The following is a 26,377-nucleotide window of genomic DNA, read 5'->3' as shown; positions in this document are numbered from 1 at the left end:
CATGATTTTGGACTTCCATCCTCTAGAACTGTGAGAAAACAAATTCCTGTTCTGTAAGCCACCAAGTCTGCAATATTTTGTTATGGCAGCCTTAGAAGACTAATACGTAAAGGGAGATATTTATGAAAATAAACAACTAATGCAAAGGCCCTAAAGAAGGAAGAAGCTTGTAGAACTCTAAAAACTTAGGGATGTAAGCAGGAATACCGTCACATGAAGTGTGGCAAATGTAGGAGATGAAGTTGCAGAGACAGGCAAGAGCTAGACCAAGAGGGCAGGGGAGGGCTACTGGGCCATCATCATGAGTTGGGAATTTTATTTTAAAGATAACATGAAGCCAATGGAAGATAAAAGACAAGACCAACCACTCCCAGTAGAATGGATTGTTGCAGTTCAAACATGGCTATTCCAGTCTGGATTTGACCTATGAAGTTAATAGTGATCAAGAGGAAGGAACAGATTTGGGATGAATTTTGAAAGTAGGTCTATAGAACTTGCTGATGAACTACGAGAAAAAATGTCAAAATATCTGGAAATCTGTCAAATATCTGTCAAATATCTGGCTTTCCCCACTCTGGCTGCAAGTCTCTTCAGTCTAATAGTCAGGGATCACAAGGTTAGAAATCTAGACTGAAGGTGTTTTTTTTTTTTCTTAATATATAATTTATGATTCATTAAAATGAAGCAAAAGCTTTGTTGACATGATCTAATAAGCACAAACTTGAATGGAGATTATTCAAATTACATAAATTGAAAAAAACCCAAAAAACCTAAAGGTGGGTCTTAATACTCTCATCAGATCCCCTTCAGCAAGTAACTTCTTAACCACATGCCTAGAAGAAGTTATTGTATTGGACCAGTGTTAATCTCTTCTTGTGTACTGCTCCGAGTTTTTATGCCCCAAGCCTAGATAATAGAATATGCATTTCTTACTTTATGACCCCTACAGGATGATCATAATAATATAATCCCTAACCTTTTATCCTTGTTAGTACTGATGGTTATAGCTTTGTCTCTCCATGCCACACTTTCTTGACCCCTTACCCATGTTCCAGTGGACTTAGGTATTGTGCAGGCCCATTTCACGTTTTTCGTAAACTGAACTGCCCTAGAAAACATATTTTTTTCTAGCTTGGCCAGGGTTACATGATATGTTATCTTATCATTTTGAGATAAAGACCACATCTGTTAACTTTTTGTATGCATTATTCATATTTTGTTATTCTAAGTGGGTTCAGCTCTTCGTATATTTTTAATCTCCTGGTATTTATTCTGGGGGTTTGCTGGGGTCACCTGACCTAGCCTGGATTTGGCAGGGCTACTCAGCGTCTGTCTGTGGATCTGGCTAGACTTGGCTACTCATTATAGTCTGGGCTCAGTCTGCTCCAGCAAATGCTAGTAAAGCTCTTCCATGATATGTTGACAGAGGTATAACAGAACAAACAAAAACCAAGCCAAGTCTCTTGAGAGGTACGCTCTAAACTTGCACATAACTTAGGTTCTTATCCTACTGGCCAAATTAAGTCATATAGTTGAGGCCAAAGTCAAGGAGTCAGAAAAAATACTTGCCCTTTACTGGGAAGAACTGAAAAGTTACAAGGGAAAGAGAATGAATACAAGGAAAGGTGAAGAACTGGGGCCAATAATTCAGTTTGCCAAACCCATATTCAAATGTCACACCTGTACTCACCCTTCTCTAATTATGCAGGTTAAAACAAGTGTATGACTAATTACGACAGACACACACTTATTAGGAAAAATAAAAATGTAATAAATATGTAATGTTTATGTATAATGTAATACATACATACATATATACATATTATTGTAGAGGAGACTGATGAAAAAACAGAATACTCTGAGATCTGCAAAAGGCTCTTTGAGTACTTAGCTGAGTGATGATCAGCACATACATGTTAAGAAAACTCAATGTCCAGGCACAGATGACTTTACTAATGAATTCTATCAAACACTTAAAAAAGAAATAACACCAATTTTGAATAAAAATTTCCAAAATATTGAAAAGTAGGAATTACTACCAAACACATCTTATGAGGTCAGTACTACTTTGATACTGAAACCAGAAGAGAATTACAGGTCAATAGCTCTCATGTACAAAGATGGAAAAACTATTAAGATTTTTTATAAATATGAAATGCAATCATATTTATAAAGAATATTAAATCATGAAAAAGGGGTGGTTTATCCCAGGAATGTAACTAGCATGATATTTAATGGTGAAAATTTGAATGCTTTCATTCTAAGATCAGGAACAAGGCAAGAATGTCTGTTTTCACTATTTCTATTCACCACTGTACTGGAGGATCTGTGAAACAAGGAAATAACAACGACAAAAAAATCCAGTTTGGAAAGGAAGAAAAGTTTCTTCATTCATGGATGAAATGAAAATATGAACTAAAAATGTCTATGGAATATATGAAAATATTCTAGAATGAGTGAGTGAATTTAGGAAGGCTACAAGATACAAGATCGATATACAAAAATTATTTGTATTTCTACAACAAACAGCTGGAAATAAAAATTAACAAAACAATATTTAAAATAGTATCAAAATATGAAATACTTAGGGATGAGAACAGGAGACAATCAAAATGTCTATCAATAAATGAATGGATAAACAACTTACAGTATATTTAAACAGTGTTCTAGTGCTCGGCCAAAAAAATAATAAAATATTGATACATGCAAGTATATGAATAAATGTCAAAATAATTATGCTGAAATTAAAGAGGCCAGGCAGAAAAATGCATATTATAGAATCACTGAGATATACAATTCTAGAATATGTGAACTAAAGCATAGAGACTAATGTATAGAGCCTTAGTGATTGGCTGCAGGAAGGACAGGGAGAGAGAAATGATAAAGGTGCATGAGGAAATACTGGGGGATGATGGATAGGTTCATTATCTTGATTATGCTGATGTTTTCATAGCCATATATACATCAATATTTAGCAAACTGTACACTTTAAAGTGCAGTTTCTGTATGTCATTATACTTCATAAAGCTGTTATAGTATGTTCTATATTTATCTCTTGATTTTTAACTAAATTTTACACATTTTATTTTAAAGTAAACAAATCTTTTAAAATATAAATAACTTTCTCTGTTAGAACTTTTTACATCCAGTTTACTTTTCTGAAATTGGAATATTTACATTAACTAGGAGATAATCTCTATAAAGCAAAGTGTTTATCTCTGTGAAAACTCAAGTCATTCTTGATGGTAATATATTATTTATTTTTATGCAACTAAAAAGAATGGAAGGCCCAAAAAGAGAAAAATCACTTCAAATGATCAAAACAAAAGAGATCTGAAAAATAATATATTTAATAGTTTAAGGGAAAAAATTTAAAGAACAGATTCCTTTAAAAAATACTGCTATTCAGAGAGATGGCTTTGGATGAAAATTGCTGGTTCTAGGCCCTGTTTGGTGAGACAGCAGGAAAAAATAATTTTATGTTTTTACCGTTGCACTAATTTTTTCAGTTTAACATACTTTGCTTTTGCTTTTCTTACAATACGAGGTTTGACCAACTAGTAAGCCTTTCTTCTACAATACTTTTGAGGTATAATGTTACTTTCTTTTTTAACTCCTAACTTTAATTCATAATTCTATGAAAGGGAGTGAAAATGTTGACCAACAAAAGTCAATGATTTGGTAATTGCTTTTTTTGCCAATAATAAAACTCTTGCCAATAATCTTCAGTTTAATTTACTTATATTGGAGGTTTCATTAGACCTACTAATGAACTGAGCATCATTTTAATTAGAATTAACACTTTCATCCTTCTTATGAATATATATAAGATGAACTTTGAAATGCTGGCCATCTGGGAAAAGTCAAGCTGTCATAGCAAAATTAAGACATTTCTCATGAAATGGTACTACTCTGTGGACACCAGACAGTAAATGAATAGACATTCATCGTTATTGCATTGAGGGAGATTCTCTCAAAAAAGCACTGCTATCTCCTTTAGGAATTCTTAGATACTTTGATCATCCCTTTGAAGTAATATTCATTTAAAGATACATTTCACATGCAATGCTAGACTCTCTCCAATGTTTCATTAGTAGGCATACGAGTTGCATGATATTTTTTCCACTTAGCAGTCAGACCATTAAATTGTATAAGGATCGCTAATATCTATGGTTCAAAGATCATAGTCTCTTCTTAAGGATGCCTGGTATACACACAAAAAAGAATCTGTTTTTAAATTTTTATTTTATATTGGAGTATAGTTGATTAACAATGTTGTGTTAGTCTCAGGTGTACAGCAAAGTGATTCAGTTATACATATACATGTATCTACTCTTTTTCAAATTCTAAAAGAATCTTAACAGAAGAGATGTATTAATTATTTCTCCATTTCCTCTAATCAAGTTTGTGTGTATTTATTCCAGGACATTAATAAAAGGAGGGAAAAGGGGAGGGAGGGAGGAAGGGAGGAAGAAAGGAAGGAAGGAAGGAAGGAAGGAAGGAAGGAAGGAAGGAAGGGAGGGAGGAAGGAAGGAGCTCTTCTATTTGAAGAGCTCTATTCACTCTATTCACTTTGCTCTATTCTTTCTATTCAAGCAGTGAATAGCATGAGCTAGATTGACATTCCTTAGGAAGGAGATGATAATGCTTGCAATGAAATGCTGAAAATACATTTTAAGATTAAATATCAAATGATTTTTCCAAATCCTTATTTGTGATTAAGTGCAATGAATGACTTGAATATCTATATATATGAAAAGACAAGAATAAAAATGGCATGATATAGTCACAATTCTACAGGAAAGCTTAATCAGGTAGTACATAGTCTAAGAAACCTCAAATATAAATGAAAATAATGATAAAATATTTACCATGCAGCTTAAGTTGATTTTTTTCAAAGGGCCTAAATAAGAGAGATGGTGGGGGGGAGCAAGAAAGACAAATAGAAAAATAAATGAATGATAAAATACAGCAATAATAAATTTGCAAGGGGGCTATGGAAGATAATATATCCCAAAAAATTCCTATGCATACACAGAACATTTCACAATACATGCTTTACAATGTGAAACTGTATTTTAGCTGAAAATAAAGGTTCTTATTTATACCTTAAACAGGTACAATATATTGCTTTTTTTTAGAAAAATCTTTATAAAAAGACACTTGTTCAAGATTATCAACAACTTGGAGAATCTTTTTAAAATGCCCATTCTAAATATGTTCTATAACATACTGAGCAAAGTATATGAAATTGTCGGCTCTATGTAAATGTACACCCCCTCACAAAATCAACAGCACAATTATTTAAACAAAAGAGTGTGGCAAGTTCTGTGTGTATTGTGTGGCAGGGACCATGGTAATTCATAGCAATTCAGTTGTAATTCAGGATGTAATAGGTATGCAATAAATGTTTGTTAAGCTTATGGTATACATTAATAAAAACGTATCTGTCATTGCTGAAAGTGCAATATAATCTGAAAGTAGGGAGAAAAAAATGAGAACCTACTGGAAACTGAGTATTATGGTTCACATAAAATCTGTTTCCTTGTAATTTCTAAGTAAATGACCATCTGAATTTACTTATCATTTGCGCCTATGTATCATTTTCCACAAAGAATATAAACTATTAACTCATCAATTTTTAACAAACAAATTTTCAGTGTCTAGCATGGCAACTAGTCAAGATGTTTCAGAGTGAGAGAATTAACAAAGACAGTCTTTGAAAAGGTCTCATCAGCAAACGGCCAATGCTGAACGAATATGCCTCTAATAAAAATACACACATATACCCTACATGTTTTACAAATAAAGTCTTTTCTCGCAGATATTTCTGCATTTTAATAAAAATCAAACTCTTTTTCCCAAAACAGATCAATATGAAATCCTCTATTGAGCATTTCTGAAATTATATTTCTTAGCACAGATGGTTTAACAAATGACTGAATAAAAAGATGGCTAACTTGTGAGGAAAACATTTCCACTAGAAGTTTTGTTCTGTTTAGTTGTAAAAATGTAACACACTAATAGCAGGCTTAAAAGAACAAGTTTGATCATTTTATTTATATTTCCCAGATATACATTAATTTGCCTATATGGAAGAAGTCTACAAACACTACATGTAAAGCAAATATTTTAGGTTTACGGGCCATAGGGTTTCTGAAGCAACTACTTAACTCTGCAACTGTAGCTTGAAAACAGTGATAGACAATATGTAAATGAATGGACTTGGCTGTACTCTAAAAAACTATTTACGAAAAGGGGCTGGAACGGCAGGCAGGGTGTAGTTTGCTAACTCCACCTACAGAGTGTTACGTGATACTGACAAAGAGTCTCTCCTTGACCAAACTTTTAGTCAGACTCTTCTGAGCCCTCTGTTCAATTAGGCCTGACCATGGACTTTTGTCTGTGTTCCTGCAGAGTCCAGTTTTAGCAAGAATCTTACTAAACTGGTTTAGAGAAAATCCCCCACCCTAAATACCTGATCAGTTCCTCATCTCCCATCATCCGCCAGGTGGTATCTGGCCACCCTGGTCCACCATTAGAAAGAATCCTGTCAGGATGGTTGAGCCAGAACTGCCCCACGCTTTACCCCTGATGTTTCCCTCTTAGTAATTTTCCATCCATTGACCCACACCATACTCCATGGCTATAAATTCCCACATTTCTTGTTGTATTCAGAGTTAAGCTCAATTTCTCTCCACTACTATGACACTCCATTGCAGCAGTGCCCCTGAATAAAGTCTGCCTTACAGTTTGTTTTTTACTATGGTATGAACAGACTTTATTGCTTGCAACAGGAAGTGGAAGAGAAGGGGATATGACAGCTCCAGCTCCTAGGGTGGCTCCACAGACTTGGTCGCCACTCTCGAAAAACTTCGTTCTTTAACACGTGTCACAAGGATTTTTTTCTTTAACAATATCAAAAATAATCTGTGATTTTTCCTTTGATTGACCAAAATCCATATTTAATACCTAGATGATGTCTTCTTATTTTCATGTTTCTCTTTCACCTTTTCTTCTATTCTTCAAAAATTACTGTTTCATCACAGTTGTAAAGTTCCATGAAAATCCTAATTTGTATCCTACAAACCAACATCTTTTTGTTAAAACTTTGCCGTAGGCTTCATTTTATTGTAACAAGAAATTTTCTGTGGGACTTTTCTTGCCCCCAAATAGATCCTTAAACTAAGGTACAATTAGAGGCTAATTGCACACATTCTAAAGAAAGATGGATTCAATGGTGAAGGTAACTCCTCTGGGACTTGGTAAAAGATGGCAATGCTGGCCCTATACCCACATCACTGTTGCTCTCCCCTCCCCAATCTCAGTCCCTATAAAGTAAGAACCGTGGTATTAAATAATCCATCTATTTTCCCTATTAATTAGTTACCTCTACTTTACCAGAGATTAAACTATTTCATGTAATTTAGTCTATTTTTTCCCTGTCTACTCGGTACCACTGATAAATATTTCTCTTTGGGAATTAATACTACACATTTTAAATATCTTCTCTTGAATATATTTTAATGTCTGCCAAGGCTCTTGCTCTCCTTTAGCATCCTTTTCAAATAATCTATATGTCATTCCACTTATTATTTCATATAACATTTCTAATCATTTCTGCTGAGTTCAAAGTGGCAAAACAGTAACAATTTTGAGTGTGATTTGTTTATAATTCTAAATTAAAATTTATATCTTACAAATATTTAAACTTCTCATCTAAGACCACAGTGTGTACATCAAATTATTCTACTTTTCCTTACATCACTCAAAACAAATTTGTAATTCATTGCATTAGATAGAATATCCTCTTGCCAATTTTTAACAAATGTAAGAAAAAATATATAATTCAGCATTAAAGTAATAATGCATCAGGAACAGATAACTTTACTGAGTCAAAGATGGGTCATCTAAGGCAATATACTATTATAACATTTCATCAGTAAGTATGTAGAGAAATTTTGTGGTCACCTCAATAGATGTCAGAGAACTTTTGAAAAAATTTAGCAACCATTGTGAATAAAAATATTTACCTAATTAATGTATCCTATTTATGGTATAGGATAATTATTTTTTAAATTTTTTTACATAATTAAGCATCATATTTCATATGCATGGAAAATTAGTTCACATTTAGCAATCTATAATACCCACATACAATTAGGCTTTAAGAAGAGTATGCTCTTGGTCATAATGCAATTAGTAAATTAATAGAGAATCTTTAGAAAAGCTCTCACATAATCCATATGTATTGCTATTTCAAAGTTTTACCAGTTAAAAAATTTCCAGTTAATTTTATTTTAAATATTTAATTAATATAGAGATAAAGAATATAATTTTTTACCATGGTAGGGTGAAAAGTAAACCATCCTGAATAGTATTAGTTAACTTCAAAACAAGAATAGAAACAAAACAAAGAAATGAGGATATAAGGCATTTTAAGAAAAAAACAAAAAATAAACTGATCCTATTTAAATAATTCTATCCAAGACAATAGTTGTTTATCTCTGTCCAAAGGAACAGGGTTTGCATCTTTCAAGAGGTTTTCATGGCTTTCTATAGCAGTCACCTTTGATACTGTCAAATAATGGGAATAAATCATGCTTTTTCCTTGTCCACTGCTGAAGATAAAGCAGAGCTTGTTGTTATGCTCCCAAAGTTCCCATCAATTTTGGTACTGCTTGCCTCTTTATATGGTGATAGTCCTTGTATAGAGCAACTGGCAACTGGAAATCTCCATCCCTTTAAATTTATCACCACTCTATAGTTCCCTGTAAAATGGAGACTACCATTTTCAGTACTACCTATATTCCTTATTTATTATAACTTATCCTAAAAACAGATAGTTTGGCCTAAGCTCAGATTGAAAATAGTAACTGGTTATACAGAATAATGATAGAGAAATACTTGTAATACTAAAATTTTCCATTGTATAGTATTATATGCCAAAAGGGAAAAAAATTCAAGTACAAAAAAGGAGAACTATTTCTTTAAAAGGCCACGTGCATAATTGAGGATGCCAGTAATTTATTTAATTCTCATTATAAGTCATTATTTCAAAGGACTCAAAAATATTAAGAATGTCCCCCCCATATCATCACAATGTGTATTCGAGTTTAGCATCACTTCCCAGGTAATCATAATAACTGTTACTATAAATAAGATAAAAAATGCTTTTCTCACAAAGGATAACAAGATATGTTAAACCAAAGTAAACATCTGAAGTATATTTATATCAGATACACTTTTCTTCAACCCTGTCACAGCCACTCCTTGTTCTGTATCAAGTTTTATTCCTTTGATGCCTATTCTCCTTAGAACTATGTTGTCCTTTGAAATATACTTCCCTAGAGCTGAGATATATAAATACTCTAAAAATGCAAATTATTACATTTTTTTTCATATGGAGGATACAAAGTCAACCGCACCTTGTAGTTCTAATGCTAGCTCTGAATATATAATGAAAAAATGTATAACAAAATTATCCTCAGATTTTAACACGCATGATATAATTTTACTATATATAGTTGTTGTGATGCTTAGAATAAAATTTAATCTGAATTATATACAGATTTATTAAATACAATATTTTGTTTTACTCTATTCCTATAAAATGAAAAGTGAGATATTTTTCTCCTCTGGTAAAATTCTGCCATTATATCTTCAATGTATTACATAATATCCCACTGGAAAGTTTATTCTGAATGTTCTCTGTTGCTATTATGGATACTTCATGGAAATAATCACCCCCTCTTCAAATAGTTGAATCCTATTTATTTCTATGGACAGAGAATAAGGTTTAAATTTATAGAAATAACTTTTATTCTAATGTTTAATTTAGCATGATTAGTTCAGCTTATATCTGGTTCGATGGAACATTAATATATAGCCTAATGCTTGTATGTTGATCAAAAAAATCCTGATTATTTATACTGGATGTAGCTTAATATTAAAGTTTACACAAAGAAGCTTTTACTCTACTGATTATATAATTTTTACAAGTGTGTCAACTGTGAGTAAAATGTATATGTCATTTCTATGCTAAGGCTTCTAAGAAGAAGATGTGTACCCTATATGCTTTCCTTCTTTCTCTCACTGGATACAGATGACTACAAGGCCATACGAGATAATGGAGCTACAGACGGAAAATATATAATCCTCCTATTTTCTGTATGAAGGAAAGCCCTCAACAGCCAGGAACACCCTGGACTGTAATGTAAATTAAAAATGAACTTCTATATGTTAAAGCTCTAGAATTTGGAATTTTGTCTTCTCAGCTTTTAAATAGTACCCTAATTGAAGGGCGTGTGTGCATGTGTGTGCGTGTGTGTGTGTGTGCGTGTGTGTGTGTGTGTGTGTATACACAAAGAAAAAACTTCGGGTGTGGATTTTATGTGTAGTTTCTGACACGTGGAATTGACAAATAGATTAAAAGGCTACTATGACTTTAAGGAAATCTTATTGCCAACAAATCATGAGTCTGGTCTAAAAGAGCCTGTAACTATGAAATGACTCTGGAGTCCCCAAAATAGATGAGCATGAAACAGGTATGAAAGCCGTTCAGCCACCAATAACTAAATGAAAAACTGTCAGTATAATAAGAAGCTCACAGATAGCATAGCCAAGGGCCATTGAGAAGGACGGATAAGAGCATCAACTCAACTGCTGTTGAGGTTCTTCATAATGCCTGCCCATCACTGCTATGGAGCACTAGTTCCTATTATTCTCCTTTCTTAATGGCAGTTTTCTACTTATTTCAACCATTGTATATTTTGTGTTAGGGTAAATGGCTTGTCATTTAATGTGTAGGTCACCAGCTGACAAGAGAACGTATCTGAACCTGATGGAGAAAAATTTGTATTGACAGATACATGAAGATGATTATGTACACTTTGTGGATGAAGTGGCAGACTACTGCAGAGATAACCAAGTATCTACAAAAATCGGGCTTCCTCTTCCATGATAAAGAATCGTTGCTGGAAAGTGACTATTGAGCCAGGGATAACATTTAACAACAGCCCACCCCTATTTGCAGTTAGGTGTGGTCACATAGGCAGTTCCCAGTGCTGTATCTGAGAGGAATTCATGTGGCTCTTCAGATCTGAGTTGGTTAAGAAACACATGTGCCTTCTCCAATCTCTTTTTACAACCTCTGTACTGGACACGGATAACTATAAGGCCCTAGGAGATGGCTGGCCCACTAAACGCAAGAAGTCCTAGATCCCTGAATGCATGGAGTGGAGCTCCTGTCAACCAGTAATACTAACATGAATTATTTGGTAAATTTCTTAGGGCTCTTCAGTTTTCTATTTATAAGGCCTTAGGGAAGATTAGTTCAACTATAAACTCTCTAAATTAAAAAAAAAAAAAAAGACATAGAAAACAAGTTAGCACACAAGTTACAACTCCAAAGTACATGCTGACACTAATGCTTAGAAATATTTAGACTCAATTTCTTTCAAAATTTATTTGAATGTGACTTTAAAATACATAAAGAATAAAATGGTATCCATAAAAAAGAAAAATAAATTATGAAACAAAGTAGGCAGAAATAAAACAATAACAAGGGAGAATGAAAAAAAAACCCTCAGTGGATGAAGTAATCTCTTAACTAGCTGTAGCCAAAGTGAAAATTCATTACCTGGAAATTAGCTGAGATTGAAAATTTAAAAAAAAGAAAAAACATATCGGAGACAAAGAGGATAATATTGAAAGTCTTCAACAAATATCTCATAGGTATTCTAGAAATACAAAACAGAATAAAGTAACACACACACACACACTTTTTCAGGTTAAAACACAAAATGAGAAGTGAAGCAGGAAAAAATAATCCATAGCAGTTAGATAATAATGTAACTGAAGACCAAACATATGGAACCTATAGGTAATCTCCCAAATAATGACAGTTAAGACTGTCAGAAGGTCACTGGCAACAACAGATTCTTATGAACAGGGAAATAGTATTTTCAGAGTGCTGAGGAAAAGTAATAGTCACTTAGTATTCTATACCCAAATAAACAATCATTGAAAAGGGAGGACAAAATATTTTTAGATATCCATTAAATAAAGGGCTTAAAATTATAGAACCTTGCCAAAAGATCTACCAAAGGATATACTTCAGCAAATGGAATAATGAACCCAGAAGAAAGGATATAATGATAGAAAAAAATATCAAGTATAAAATCTGTTAATATATCTTGGTGTATCTAAGTACTGACTTTATGAAACTATTGATTTTGTTTCTTTAAAAAGCCAAACTAAAACTCTAGACAATGTTCACAAGAAAGGTAGTAATTTCAGGGGGTGACATGGTGTGTCATGTTGGAAAGAAAAGAGAGATACTTCTTAGAGATATACGTGTTAAGAAAGGATTTTTTAAATTAAGCATAGCTCCTATAGAAATATGATTTATAGCTTTCAAGTTGGCTGACAGTAAAATAGAAACTATAATGAAGTTAAAATTTGGTCAAAATAATTTATTAAGAATGATCATTTCAAGACAGTTTATGTTTTAACCTATTTTAAAAACTGTGACAAAGAACAAAGTACAATATACTTATTTAACTTTATTATGTTTTGTTTGGAAATAATACCTTCTATTTTTAGACTTCTTCAAGCCTCTTGATTTCATATTCTTCTCAAGCCAGATGAAAGTCTGGAATTGCTTCATGCAATAAAGCAGCTTTATTTGGAATTGAAGGTTATATTGTAAGAGTTTATATTTACGTTGTGGTAACCTTTAGAAAGTGAAAATACTATTTGGGCCAGTAAGTCTGCCCCTTTTTCTGATCCCAATCTCACCTTTCAGCTTTTCATCATACCCTCAAGCCCCCTTATTTAATGCCAGCAAATCCTGGAGTTTCAAAATTTCTTTATGCTCTCTGCTTCCACAATCATCTCTGATAACATGATTAGACAGAAGATCATAAACACAGAGCGTAAATGCTTCTGAATTGCAACAGAGGACAGAGTCATGAAGCCTTAATAACAACACTCTTCAGGAGATCAAATCGATAGCTATGTCACCAAAGGCCCTGAATATCCCATTCACCTCTGTGAACAATAATGCAATGGTCCAGGAATTGCCACCATCCTTTCCTCCAGAATTTTTAAGCAGCACTAGAGAGAAAATAAACAAAAACATGTTTCTAGGAAGAGAAAAAGTTATAAAATATTCTTTATGTTTTAGAACTTAACTTTCATAGCCAGATGTTATTTTATTAAATTACATCATGTGATACTTAAAGGCTTAAAGAAGATACCTTTGCAATAAATATACATATATATTCAAAGCAGGTCTGAAATACCAAACCCTAACTAATATCTCTAAGTACAAGTATTACTACCTAAATGAGATTTATTCTAAATTAATATCCAACAGGAGTTTATTAGGGATTCATGTCACTTCGGAACTCACAACTCAACAAAAATTATTCAATTTTCCATGTTAATTGATTCCAATTTTCTTCCATAGTGTTAAGATATTCTTAGTTATATGAAGTGAAACACTATTTGATGTAAATTAATGTTTTATGAATCAATGTTATTTTTTATTCAAGCCCTTACTGGAATAAATTAAGACAATTTAAAAATTTAAATCTGTAACATCAATATGCCTAAGTATGGCAGTTTTAATTATGAACCTATGAAATAAAATAAAAATTTATGAAAAATAAGATATTGGAGCCAAGTACAAAATACTGCCTATAATGTAGAGTTACCCAAATTACTGTGTTTGGTTTTAAATTTTAGCATATCTGCTTAATATAATGTTTATGTCTATTTAAACCTGATCGAAAATAATAAGAATAAAAGTGCCTCTCTTTTTTGTGCTTCTAGAATTTGGATCTAGATACACCTTAACATTACAGAGAAAGGAATCACAAGTTGAAACATTTAGTATTATAACTTTTAGGATAAAATATGATAATAAATTATTTAAATGCAAATAAATATACACAATTCATTATATATGATAGTATGGGTAGATATAGATTTATTCTATTTTAAACCAGCTTATTGTACTTTTGTTATGTAGCAGGCCAAGAGTTCTCAAATGTATTCAAGTAAATTATGAGTATTCCTAAAACCTCACTGTAATTTTTCCTATTTATCATGTCTAACAGCAAAGTCCCAAAATCTATATTTTTCCATCATTCTCAGTAGCCTGAATCTCAGAATGGATGTGTAGATACTGTTCTAACAGTGCCCATATCAGATTCCACAAAATAAACACAGAGCAAAAAGGGCCTAATTAATGATGAGTAACTAAGGGCTCCTCTGTACTGTTTGGCAAGCAGGAAAAGTTAAAGCATCAAGGTGAGAGCATGGATGCTTGGAATTAAGGAAATGAAAGAGAAAGAGAAAGAGAAAGAGAAAGGAAGGGAGGAAATGAAGAAGGGGAGGAGAGAAGGAGACATGGAGGGAGGGAGGGAGGGAGGGAGGGAGGGAAGAAAGACACACAAAGACCAGACTGAGAATTATCTACGCTTTAGTTATAAATCTAGTATTAGTTACCAAGTGGCCCCAGGGAATAAAATTCTGTTCTCTATAACTTAGAATCCTGATTCATAAAATGAGGGACAAAAATATTTTCAAAGGCTTTCCAGATCTAAGATACCACAACCCTCCCTGAAGAAAACTTTCCTATTTCACAGAAATATGAAGACACAGAGCATTCTGTCAGTATACCAACAACTTCTACCTTTAACTATTCAGTAGAACCTGGTACTACTTATCATTCACATCAATAAGTTTCTTACCCTTCATTACAGAAACGATTTTTAAATATATCTCTTTTATCTGACAGCCCTGGTAAAACAGGCACATAAATAATTAGAACAAATTATAGCACAGATGACAGAGACATTAACTTTGTGAAGATACAGATATATGTGCTATATATATGTGACATATATATTTGTGCTAGACCCTGAAGGATGAATAAAATTCCACCACAGAAAAGGAAGAAGAAAGGGACACCAAGCAGCTAGATAAAACATGAAAAAAAAAGAGCAAGAAACATAAAAAATACATGGATTATTCAAAAGTAACAAAAACAGAACAGGAGACAGAATTTGCCGAAGTCAGAAAATAATAAGACAAGGCCAAATTGTGAAGTCCCTTGAATGGCACAATGACTAACTAGTTCTAATGGAAGAGAAAGAAAAAATAGAATAATTTCCTAACATGAAATGTATTAAAATTGCTATCAGGATTTACACAATAAGCGACTTTAGGGCCTCAAACATCTCAGATGAAGCATCAGACATGTGAGTGAAGCCATGTTATATGTCCAGCCTTGTTAAACCTCCAAATAACTGCAGTGGCATTGAGTGACCCAGATAAAACCAGCAGAAGAACCAGCCAACAGAACCCGGTCCATATTTCCAGATTGTAAGCAAATAACTTATACAGGATAAAGGATACTGTTTTAACAAAAAGCTAAAACATGTGGTATTTGCTTTAGTAATGAAAAGACTGTGGAGGCTGGAAGGGTGGCAAGAAGGCTGTGACTGGAGGATGGAAGAGCAGTAAATTAATTATTATTGGAGATAATGAAAGGTCAACCAACAATTGGTGAGAAATACTACCTGTGATAACTTGGAAGACACAAAAAGTACTTCATAATGTTGTGGCTCAAATTAAGAAGTTTTCCTGACAGACGGTGAAACTAGCAACTGGCCACATGGAAATTCTTATGACTAAGGAGGATAACTCAGAGGGCAAAGTCAAGAGTAATGAAGACAAAGAGCCACAGAGAACTAATCCCAGTTTGCAGAACTGGGCTCCAAGCAAAGAACAGTCCTTGCCCCTATAATTAGGGACTCTGATGACCTTTGCTGGATTTCAGAATCACAATGGACCAGTGATTGCTATGCTCCCTGCCTTCAGGAATGTGAGAATCTTTTACAATCTTCCTAATCCTGTCCCATGTGTGCTGTATGTGTGAGGAACAATAACATCTCGTTTAGTTTTTAATTCTCCAGATGAAGGAGAGCTTTAGCTATGAAGCTTTATTCATATCCAGAAGAGATTTCACTGAAGCTCTTCTGGACTTCAACACAATGCCATAATGGAATAGATCTTTGGGAGGATGTGGGCTTTTGTGCATGAAGGAGGGACATTAGTCATGAGAATTAAGAGAGAAGACTGTGGTATACTGTTACACTGGCAGCTCCCTATAAACATACTTACAGGCATTCAGCCCCTTTTGCAGTCCCCTCATATACTCACTTTATACATGGCCATGTGAAAAACTCCCTCTTTGGCCAGCCACTATACTGTAAAAAAGCTTGAGTCAGATTCTTTAATGATGTAAGGCCATGTAGAGAGAGGCCCTGGAATATAAGAGGTCATCTTAGACATTCCAACCCCTGTTAAGCTCCCAGCTGAATTCAGCTACATGAGTGACCTCTGTTTACTCTACAATAAGCAGAAGAATTACCCACCTGAGCCCTAAGAAATCATAAATTATTGTGGCTTTAAGTTATTAAGTTTTGGGTTATTTTACCTCAATAGCAATAGATCATTGAAACATATGCCTCTATTTATATTTATCTCTACTACCTGTCAAAATGATTAACAGACAGTAGGTACTCAAAAAAATAGCTAAAATAAATGCTCTAATAGAATAAACCAGAAGAAAAGAAAATGATATACTTTGTTTTTTCTTTTCTCATTATATATATAAACATACGGTCACATTATTGCCTGAGCTATTCTTTATTCACATAAATTTCAATTAATTTGTCACGTAGGTTATAGGTAATTCTGAGATTTGGTTGTGAGATAAATTGTTGACAGACTGCAATAGAATCCATGATAAAAAATTATTATCAGAGGATAGAAAGGGGCAATATGAAGCATCAAGAACACAAATAAATACTTTAAAATGGAAACTAGTGATAGTGTAAGATACCTTTCTCTAAAAATGAGGTCTCCACATCCACTTCCTTTCTGTTTGTAAATAGCAATTCATTGTATTCAATTGGAACCAGGAACATGTGTTTGCATGTAATAGTATTCCATATACTTTACCATTAATTGATTATAACCACTAATTTATTTTTGGAAAAGGAAGTTAGTAAGCCATGGATTTAGAATCCAAGCATAATCTTCCAATTTCTGCCATCTGCTAGAAGAAGATGATGAACATTTGTACTGTACCCACTCTCTCATTTCTGCAGTCAAATAAATTATAATAAAGATAACAAGCCATAAAAATGAACGAGTCTAGCAGTAGCTCTAGATAAGCCGATAATTATCATATGTCCAAAGTCATCTTTGCCAACAGCTGAAGGAATTTTCAGGCATGCAAACAAGAATGAAATTTCACAGAGCAGACATATTAAGCAAAAAACATCTAGTCATCAATGATTGTCACTACCTCTAATTCTGTGATCAATGCCATAAAATATATTTAATAATAATTAATCACATAAATCCTTAGATAATTATTGTTTAAATAATTTTAAAGCTTTATTATTTTTACCAATATCCAGCGTCTACCTAATGTAAAATATGGTAAAACTACATGGTTAGTATATGTCATATGTTTTATCCTTGGCTATTATTGCCTTCTTAATCTCACTGAAAAATTATTCATGTTGCATTTTCCAATGTAAAATATTCTATAGCACCACTTCAAAGGATCATTTATATTAATAACTTATTTTTGATTCATTCTAAATCCTTGTTACAGGTGAACAAAAATTTTGAATTAAATCTATATAAATTTCAATGAAATATATTTTAATGATTAAACAGTGAAGGAAAGTTGGCTCACACGTTCAATAAATATACTACAGACTTTTCATACAAACAGTACTTTCAAATGACCGAACATAATCATCACCGGTAGCTTTAGTGAACTTTTTCAGCATTCAAGAACCCAAGCGTTTCGTAAATAGATAAAATGTTTAAAAATTCGCATATATTACCACTGACCCTTATATAGAAACAAATATGTTTTTTTCTCATTTACTTTCATCCCTTTTAATGGGTGGGAACATACCACTGAACATCACCAAAAAAGTAAGTAAATTCAGTATGGTGCTATAGAAAAAAAACTATAAATAATTTACCATTGAGAGGAAAAGATCTCTACTATGTTACTATTTACCAAGCATTAATTTTCTTTCTTTATTTGTGTTTTGATTATGAGTCCTAAATCCAAACATAATTGATATAAATTATCTTTATCAGGGGATATGCAAAAATTTTTAAGTGTATATATTTATTAGATTAATAAGCCTTCATAAAATGATTCAAATAAAAAAATTGTTTTATCTTGAAAATTACAGATATTTCATATCATAATTCCATGAAAGGTATGGTTTTAAACTTAATCAGCATTGCACTGTGTTCATACTTCCTAACAATTTGATCTTGCACAAGTACTGCTATTTAAACAAAAAAAGCTAATGTGTTATATGGTAGGGAATTGTATTTAATAGTAGCAAAGGATAAATTAATTTCTGATACACTCAGTACTCAATCACCAAACACATAACATTCCTATAAACTATCCTATATATTTTTAAACATATGTATGATTCATATGCAAACATATGAATTCCTCATTTATTTAAATATAATTTCAGCTTACCTAGGTACAATTCAATTATTACAATTCAACATGAAAGAAAGAACTGTTTTCAAACTGTCTTTAAATGTCATATTCTCTATAAACCACCAAAACATAAAAGTTAAGCAAATGCCTGCTTTGATCCCTCTTGCTTTTTGTTGCTGCTATTGATGTTGCTTTCCTTTATAAAAATCAGGTGAATACAGCAATTCATACAGCAACTATTTTACTGAAGGCAATATGGAAGAACACTTGTCATGGTATATAATTTATTTTACATTTTCATACACCATTCCCAGGAGGAAAAAAAAATCAGAAATTATCTTATAGTTAATATGAGTTAATTTCATCCACAATTAATTCTTCCAGGAATAGTATTCGAAAATGTATTATTTGAAAATAAATATACAACCAATTTACCTTTAAAAAAACACCATTTGAATGCATGAATAATTATTTAAATATTTCTTTCTTACCGTGGCAAGAACCTTCAATTTCTTCATATCCTGTACTGCAGATACACCTTCCAAGAGGAACCAGCCAATCTCCATCAGCTCCACAATACAGTTTAGGAGTGTCACGTTCTTCTGCACTCTTCACACAAGAGCCCCTTACTTCAACCAAGGAGGAAGAATCGACCCTTGGGATAGTGTCTGGAAACATGGCCAGATTACGAACAGTAAAGGGGCACTTTTTGTAGAAAACACGGACCGAAACTAGGGCAATGCATGCCCCGATGTCTTGAAAAGCCAGATAAAATCCCTTCCTTTCTATAGGCCCCACCTCACGAATTTCAGTGTTGAGTTTGAGGATGCGATCACCCAAATCCATCTGGGTAAAACTTTCATCAGCAGCAATTGTGTCAATCTTTGTATACTGGCTTGGCTTGAATTTAATTCCATGAGACTCATCTGATTCCACATAATATAGATTAAATGTTTCTTTGCAAGTCCCCAAGACCCATGGGATGCTGTTACAATCCCTCAGTGTGAACTTCATTTCCACATAAATTTTCTGAGCTGCATCACGGGAGATCCAGTTTGTACGAAGCCAGTTGTTTTGGTTTGGTTCCATCACATTACATACCTGGTATGTGTGAATGGGCCTATTGTGTTCATCCATTTCAGTGATGGCATCCCACTGCAAAAAGCAAAAATAAAATAAATGATTATGAAACCACAGTGGTCGAACATATATGATTACTATTCTGTTTTACTGAAAGAAAAATGAATAAAAAGGATACAAATAAAGCAAAGCAAAGCAACAATGGTGCAGGATTTTAACCAGGAGCCTTTCATTAAGACAATAGGTTCTGAACATACCAGCTGTCCCGGTATGAATCTTACCTTCTTACATGTTAGTTGCAAGATCAAGGGATACTTTATTTAACCTCTAGCTTCCTCAACTATAAAATGGAGCTGATAAGAGTACCTGTTTCATAGGATTGTTGTGAGGCATAAATTAGTTAATATATGTAAAGAACTTTAAATGGTTTCTAGTACTCTATAAACAACCTAAAATAGCATCTATTATGTGATCAAATAACTAGACCAATGACAAATGTACTCTAGTTACCCATTTGTCTTCATATCCAATTTGCCACAAATTGAGGTATATTCATCAGTATTCAATTAAATATTTACATGTCTATTTTGATAGAAAATAGACATAGAGAAGGCTTTAGATTTATTCAAGAAATATTTATCAGGCACTATTCTGGACACTAGGAATACAGCAGTGCACTAGCTGAACAAAAACTCCCTGCCTTCATGGATCTTACTTAGAGTGAGGAGACGCAATAAAAACCGTAAATGAGTCAACTGAAAAATATGGTAGAAAGTATAATGGGAAAAAATAAGGCAGGGAGATGGGGAAGAGGGTTGAAATTTTAAATAGTATGACCAGAGAAGGCCTCACTGAGGTTGTGACATTTAAGTAACGTCTTAGAGGTGAGGCAGTGAAGAGGAAAGAGTAAGTACCAACCTCTGAGGCAGGAAGGTATAGGTATGTTTTAGGAACAGCTTGAACGGGCACTAAACAGAGAGGCAAAGAAGGTGCAAAAAGCCTTTGTAAGCATTGGAAACACTTTGGCTTTTACTCTGAGCTAGATCATTGGATTATCTTCACTTCTGCATGTTTACATACAAGCATTCTGCTACCTATATGAATAGAAAAAACTTACCTTTTTTTAAATTTTAGTAAAAATGTTTGAGTACATTGAAATTAATTGGCGTTGTCATTATTTATATATCTAATACTGCATACTTCTATATTACAAATTTAGATTGTAAGTATATTTTATTTGTATAATAAAAGTTATAATAATTTTCAATAAACAAAAACACATTCTGGTAACTTTACAGTCTTTTTGGAAAAACATACTAGTCATCATAATTTCTCATTTCTATTAAAGTACAGTGGAAACGATGAACTGTTTTCTATAGTGAATGTGTTCTATTTCTTGATACCACACTTCAGTGATTTATAATAAGCTTATTTAACTCACCCAGTTTGCAGTTTCTTATTTTATTTGGCTGTAGAGAGTTAATCGAGACTGGTGGAATTTCATTTAATATAGTTTCTAACAGAATGGCTTCTTGCCTCAGTCTATTGGATTGTTGAAACACTAATACTTTCAATTATCTACTTTAAATTTCCACAAATAAACAATTTATATTATCCATCAAGCAAACTTAAAAACAATTCTGTATCTAAAATTTCATTTGTAAGTTGCTTGCTTGAAATTCAGAAGGTATTTTCCAGAAGAAACAATGAGTTCCTTTAGAACTGTGGGTACAGTTTTACAAAACACACCCACTGTTTATCAGGGGTGATCCAAAAATCTCACAGAGGCACATAAAATTACCCATCTAAATACCTTTCATCCTAACATATTATAGGTCTTATATGATTCTTACACGTAAATTTAAAGGCAAACCAGAACTATCAAAGCTCATTTAAAATGATAAGCTAACCATTCAGAATGTAAATAGTAAGAGACAAGATACAACTAATAAAATCTGAGAACTGTCAAAATAGGTGTCCAAAATTCTAAGCATTTTTCCCATTGGAGAGCCTCTAAGGTACTTATCCAGTGATTATTCTTATTTCAGATAAATTTCTAATCAGAATTGATTTTATTCCTCAGGGAATGCATGTAATTACTATTGTCTACACTGCATCCTCTACTCTCCCATATAGGAGTATAGAGATATACTGTCAATAAATTCTGTTTGAATATTTACATTTTAACATCTTCAGACTATATCTCTTCATATTAATAAAAAGTATTAACCATTCTCATCAATCAATTCTCCTAAAATATGAGATTAAATAAATGTGAAAAATTACATCTGTGACAGAAAAAAGAGTTCTGAAATCATTACATATCTTTATTTAAAAATATGTTGGGTTTGGAAAAAATGTTTAGATGGAAAGAAAGATCAGGAATGTGAAGAATATGACATGCATACACTGAATCAGGACTAAAAATCTGAACCAAGAGATAAGGAAATAACAAAATACATGCAAATAATGAGAAATGTGGTTCTTTTCAAAGCACTACATAAGGATGTTTAACAAAATGGTACATTATTTTCTATGTTAAATTAATGATGTTTGAGAAACAATAGTGTTTCTTCTCTCTGTAATCAAAAAAACAACAACAACAAAAAAAAGAAAGAAATCAGAATGAGATTCAGATACCAAAATAGGCAAAAGGGATCAACTGCTAAATTTAGTCTTATCCAAGAATACTGAAAGTAATTTAAATTAGATTTTTAAATCTGAATATGATTCACTAAAATAAGAGTATAAATAAATTCAAGATTGCTATAAGATCTAAAAGGCTAGGAAATTTACTAAAAATATATTGTCATTAGTAGATATAGAAATGCTATCATATTTAAATCATAATGTATCCTTTGAAAACACTGCATTTACACAAAGTTATATTTGTATTTATACAGTTACATAACTTTTAGTTACAATTTCCAAGTATTAAAATAAATACAGCCTCTAAAAATGTGGGGTCAAAGGAAAGAATGGAAGTATAGGGCTCACATACCAAATGTCTAAATATTTTTAAATGATAAATCATTCTTCAAAGAAGATCAAACTCTAAGTATGTTCTATTTGCCTACTTTAGAAAGATACTGGAAGGCCAGGTTCAAATTTAAAATATTTGGACTTCTCAGAATTTCATGCCAGCATGCGGTAGTCCATCCAGAGCCAACCCCTAACCTTAGTCAACCCCATTTCTATTTCTTCCCTGATGCTAGGTACATCCCATACCATGAAGGACTTCACACAAGCACATACATGAGCATCCCAGTCTTCATGGCCCAGCTGTGTCCCTCCTCTGCTACAAAAAGATGCCAACTCTGGTCCTCTATTCAACCTAGGTTGAGCATACCAGTAGTACAGTTCACCCTTTGGAGGATGGACCCCCAACAAGAAGGCTTAAAGTTCTTGAAAGGAGATTTGAAGCCATCTGAGCAGGGAATTCAGGGGTCTTACCTAGAGTGTGGTACAGAAGGAAAGCATAGCATATAATTAGCATATTACCTTATTGCTCAAGGTCATTGCTTCACAAAGAGGGTTGTAGCTAGAGAAATGAATGGGGATGGCCACCTAAAGCTCTAGGAATAGTGTATCATCTTCCATTCCCAAGTCTAAAGAAAGGTACAATCTCCCAAGACCAAACCAGGAAGTAATAGAAAATATGAACAGACTAATTACCAGTACTGAAATTGAATCAGTAATTTTAAAACTCCCAATAAACAAAAGTCCAGGGACAGATGGCTTCACAGGTGAATTCTACCAAACATTTAGAAAAGAGTTAACATCTATCCTTCTGAAACTATTCCAAAAAACTGCAGAGGAAGGAATACTTCTGAACTCATTCTATGAGGCCACCATCACCCTGACACCAAAACCAGACAAAGATATCACAAAAAAAGAAAATTACAGGCCAATACCACTAATGAACAAAGATGCAAAAATCTTCAACAAAATACTAGCACACCAAATCAAACAATATATTAAAAGGATCATATAACATGATTAAGTGGGATTTATCCCAGGATGCAAGAATTTTTTAATATCCACAAATCAATCAATATGATACACCACATTAACAAATTGAAGGATAAAAACCATGTGATCATCTTGGGACTTCCCTGGTGGTCCAGTGGCTACAACTCCAGGCTCCTAATGCAGGGGGCCCAGGTTCGACCCCTGGTCAGGGAACTAGATCTCACATGCCACAACCAAGAGTTCACATGAAACAACTAAAGATCACACATGCCACAACTTAAAAAAAAAAAAAAAAATCCTGCATGCTGCAACTGAAGATCCTGCACGCCACAACGAAGATCTTGCACACGGCAACGAAGATCCTGCATGCCGCAACTAAGACCCAGTGCAGCCAAATAAATAAATAAATAAATAAATAAATAAATAAATAAATAAATATTTTAAAATGTATGATCATCTATAGACGCAGAAAAAGCTTTTGATAAAATTCAACATCCATTTTTGGTAAAAGCTCTTCAGAAAGTGGGCATAGAGGGAACCTACTTCTTCATAATAAAGGCCATACATGTCAAACCCACAGCTAATATCATACTCAATGGTGAAAAGTTGAAAGCATTTCCTCTAAGGTCAGGAAGAAGACAAGGATTCCCACTCTCACCACTTTTATTCAATGTAGTTTTGGAAGTCCAAGCCACAGCAGTCAGAGAAGAAAGAGAAATAAAAGGAATCCAAATGGGAAAAGAAGAAATAAAACTGTCAATATTTGCAGATGACATGATTCTATACATAGAAAATCCTAAAGACACTACCAGAAAACTACTAGAGCTAATCAATGAATTCAGTTAAGTTGCAGGATACAAAATTAATACACAGAAATCTGTTGCATTTCTATACACTAACAATAAAATATCAGAAAGAGAAATTAATGAAACAATTCCATTTACCATCACATCAAACAGAATAAAATACCTAGGAATAAACCTACCTAAGCAGGCAAAAGACCGGTACTCTGAAAACTATAAAACACTGATGAAAGAAATTGAAGACAACAGAAACAGATGGAAAGATATACCGTGTTCTTGGATTAGAAGAATCAATATTGTTAAAATGACCATACTACCCCAGGCAATCTACAGATTCAGTATAATCCCTATTACATTACCAATGGCATTTTTCACAGAACTAGAACAAAAATGTTTAAATTTGTATGGAAACAAAATAGACCCCAAATAGCCAAAACAATCTTGAGAAAGAAGAACGAAGCTGGAAGAGTCATGCTCCCTGACTTTAGACTTTACTACAAAGCTACAGTAATTAAAACAGCATGGTACTGGCATAAAAACAGAAATATAGATCAATGGAACAGGATAAAAAGCACAGAAATAAACCCAGACACTTATTGTCAATTAATCTGTGATAAAGGAGGCAAGAATATACAATGGAAAAAAGACAGTCTCTTCAATAAGTGGTGCTGGGAAAACTGGACAGCTACATGTAAAAGAATGAAATTAGACATTCTCTAACACCATATACAAAAATAAACTCAAAATGGCTTAAAGACCTAAATGAAAGACTGGATACTATAAAACTCCTAGAGGAAAACATAGTCAGAACATTCTTTGACATAAATTGCAGAAATATTTTTTTGGATCCATCTCCTAGAGTGATGAAAATAAAAACCAAAAATACCAAATAGGACCTAATTAAACTTAAAACCTTTGCATAGCAAAGGAAACCATGAACAAAACGAAAAGACTACCTACAGACTGGGAGAAAATATCTGCAAACGATGCTACTGACAATGGCTCAATTTCCAAAATATACAAACAGCTTAATATCAAAAAATTAAACAATCCAATCAAAAAATGGGCAGAAGACTAAATAGACATTTCTCCAAAGAATACATACAGATGGCCAACAGGCACATGAAAAGATGCACAATATCGCTAATTATTAGAGAAATGCAAATCAAAACTACAATGAGGTATCACCTCACTTCAGTCAGTATGGTCATCATTAAAAAGTCTACAAATAATAAATGCTGGAGAGGGTGTGGAGAAAAGGGAACCCTCCGACACTGTTGGTGGGAATGTAAATTTGTGCAGCCACTATGGAGGACAGTATCGAGGTTTCTTAAAAGACTAAAAATAGAGTTATCAAATGATCCTACAATCCCACTCCTAGGCATATCAGAGAAAACTCTAGTTGGAAAAGATACATGCACCCCAATTTCATAGCAGACATGGAAGCTATGTCTGCTGTTTACAATAGCCAAGACATGGAAGCAACCTAAATGTCCATTGACAGAGGAATGGATCAAGAAGTTGTGGTACATATATATACTGGAATATTGCTCAGCTATAAAAAAGAATGAAATAATGCCATCTGCAGCAACATAGATGGACCTAGAGATTATCATACTAAGTGAAGTAAGTCAAACAGAGAAAGACAAATATCATATGATACCATTTATTTGTGGAATCTAAAAAAAAAAAAATGATACAAATGACCTTATTTACAAAACAGAAACAGACTCACAGACATAGAAAACAAACTTATGGTTACCAAAGGGGAAAGTTGGGCATGGGGGGAAGGGATAAATTAGGAGTCTGGGATTAACAGATACACACTACTATATATAAAATATATAAACAACAATGACCTACTGTACAGCACAGGGAACTATATTCAATATCTTATAATAACCTACAATGGAAAAGAATCTGAAAAAGAATATATATATATATACAT

The 26,377-nt window shown here is 33.2% G+C and overlaps 1 protein-coding gene across 4 annotated transcripts in view; it reads right to left on the bottom strand.

The window, feature by feature from the left end:
* Positions 1-26,377, bottom strand: part of EPHA6 (EPH receptor A6) — an 846,791-nt gene that overhangs the window by 675,530 nt on the left and 144,884 nt on the right. For all 4 annotated transcript variants that reach the window (XM_061194037.1, XM_061194035.1, XM_061194034.1 and 1 more), the window contains exon 3: positions 19,066-19,729. In XM_061194037.1, coding sequence (XP_061050020.1) covers positions 19,066-19,729 — 664 coding nt within the window. The remainder of the gene's footprint in view (positions 1-19,065; positions 19,730-26,377) is intronic.

Source organism: Eubalaena glacialis, chromosome 6, assembly GCF_028564815.1.
Source record: "Eubalaena glacialis isolate mEubGla1 chromosome 6, mEubGla1.1.hap2.+ XY, whole genome shotgun sequence".
Classification (NCBI taxonomy): Eukaryota; Metazoa; Chordata; class Mammalia; order Artiodactyla; family Balaenidae; genus Eubalaena; species Eubalaena glacialis.
This window is presented reverse-complemented; position numbering and strand designations above follow the sequence as displayed.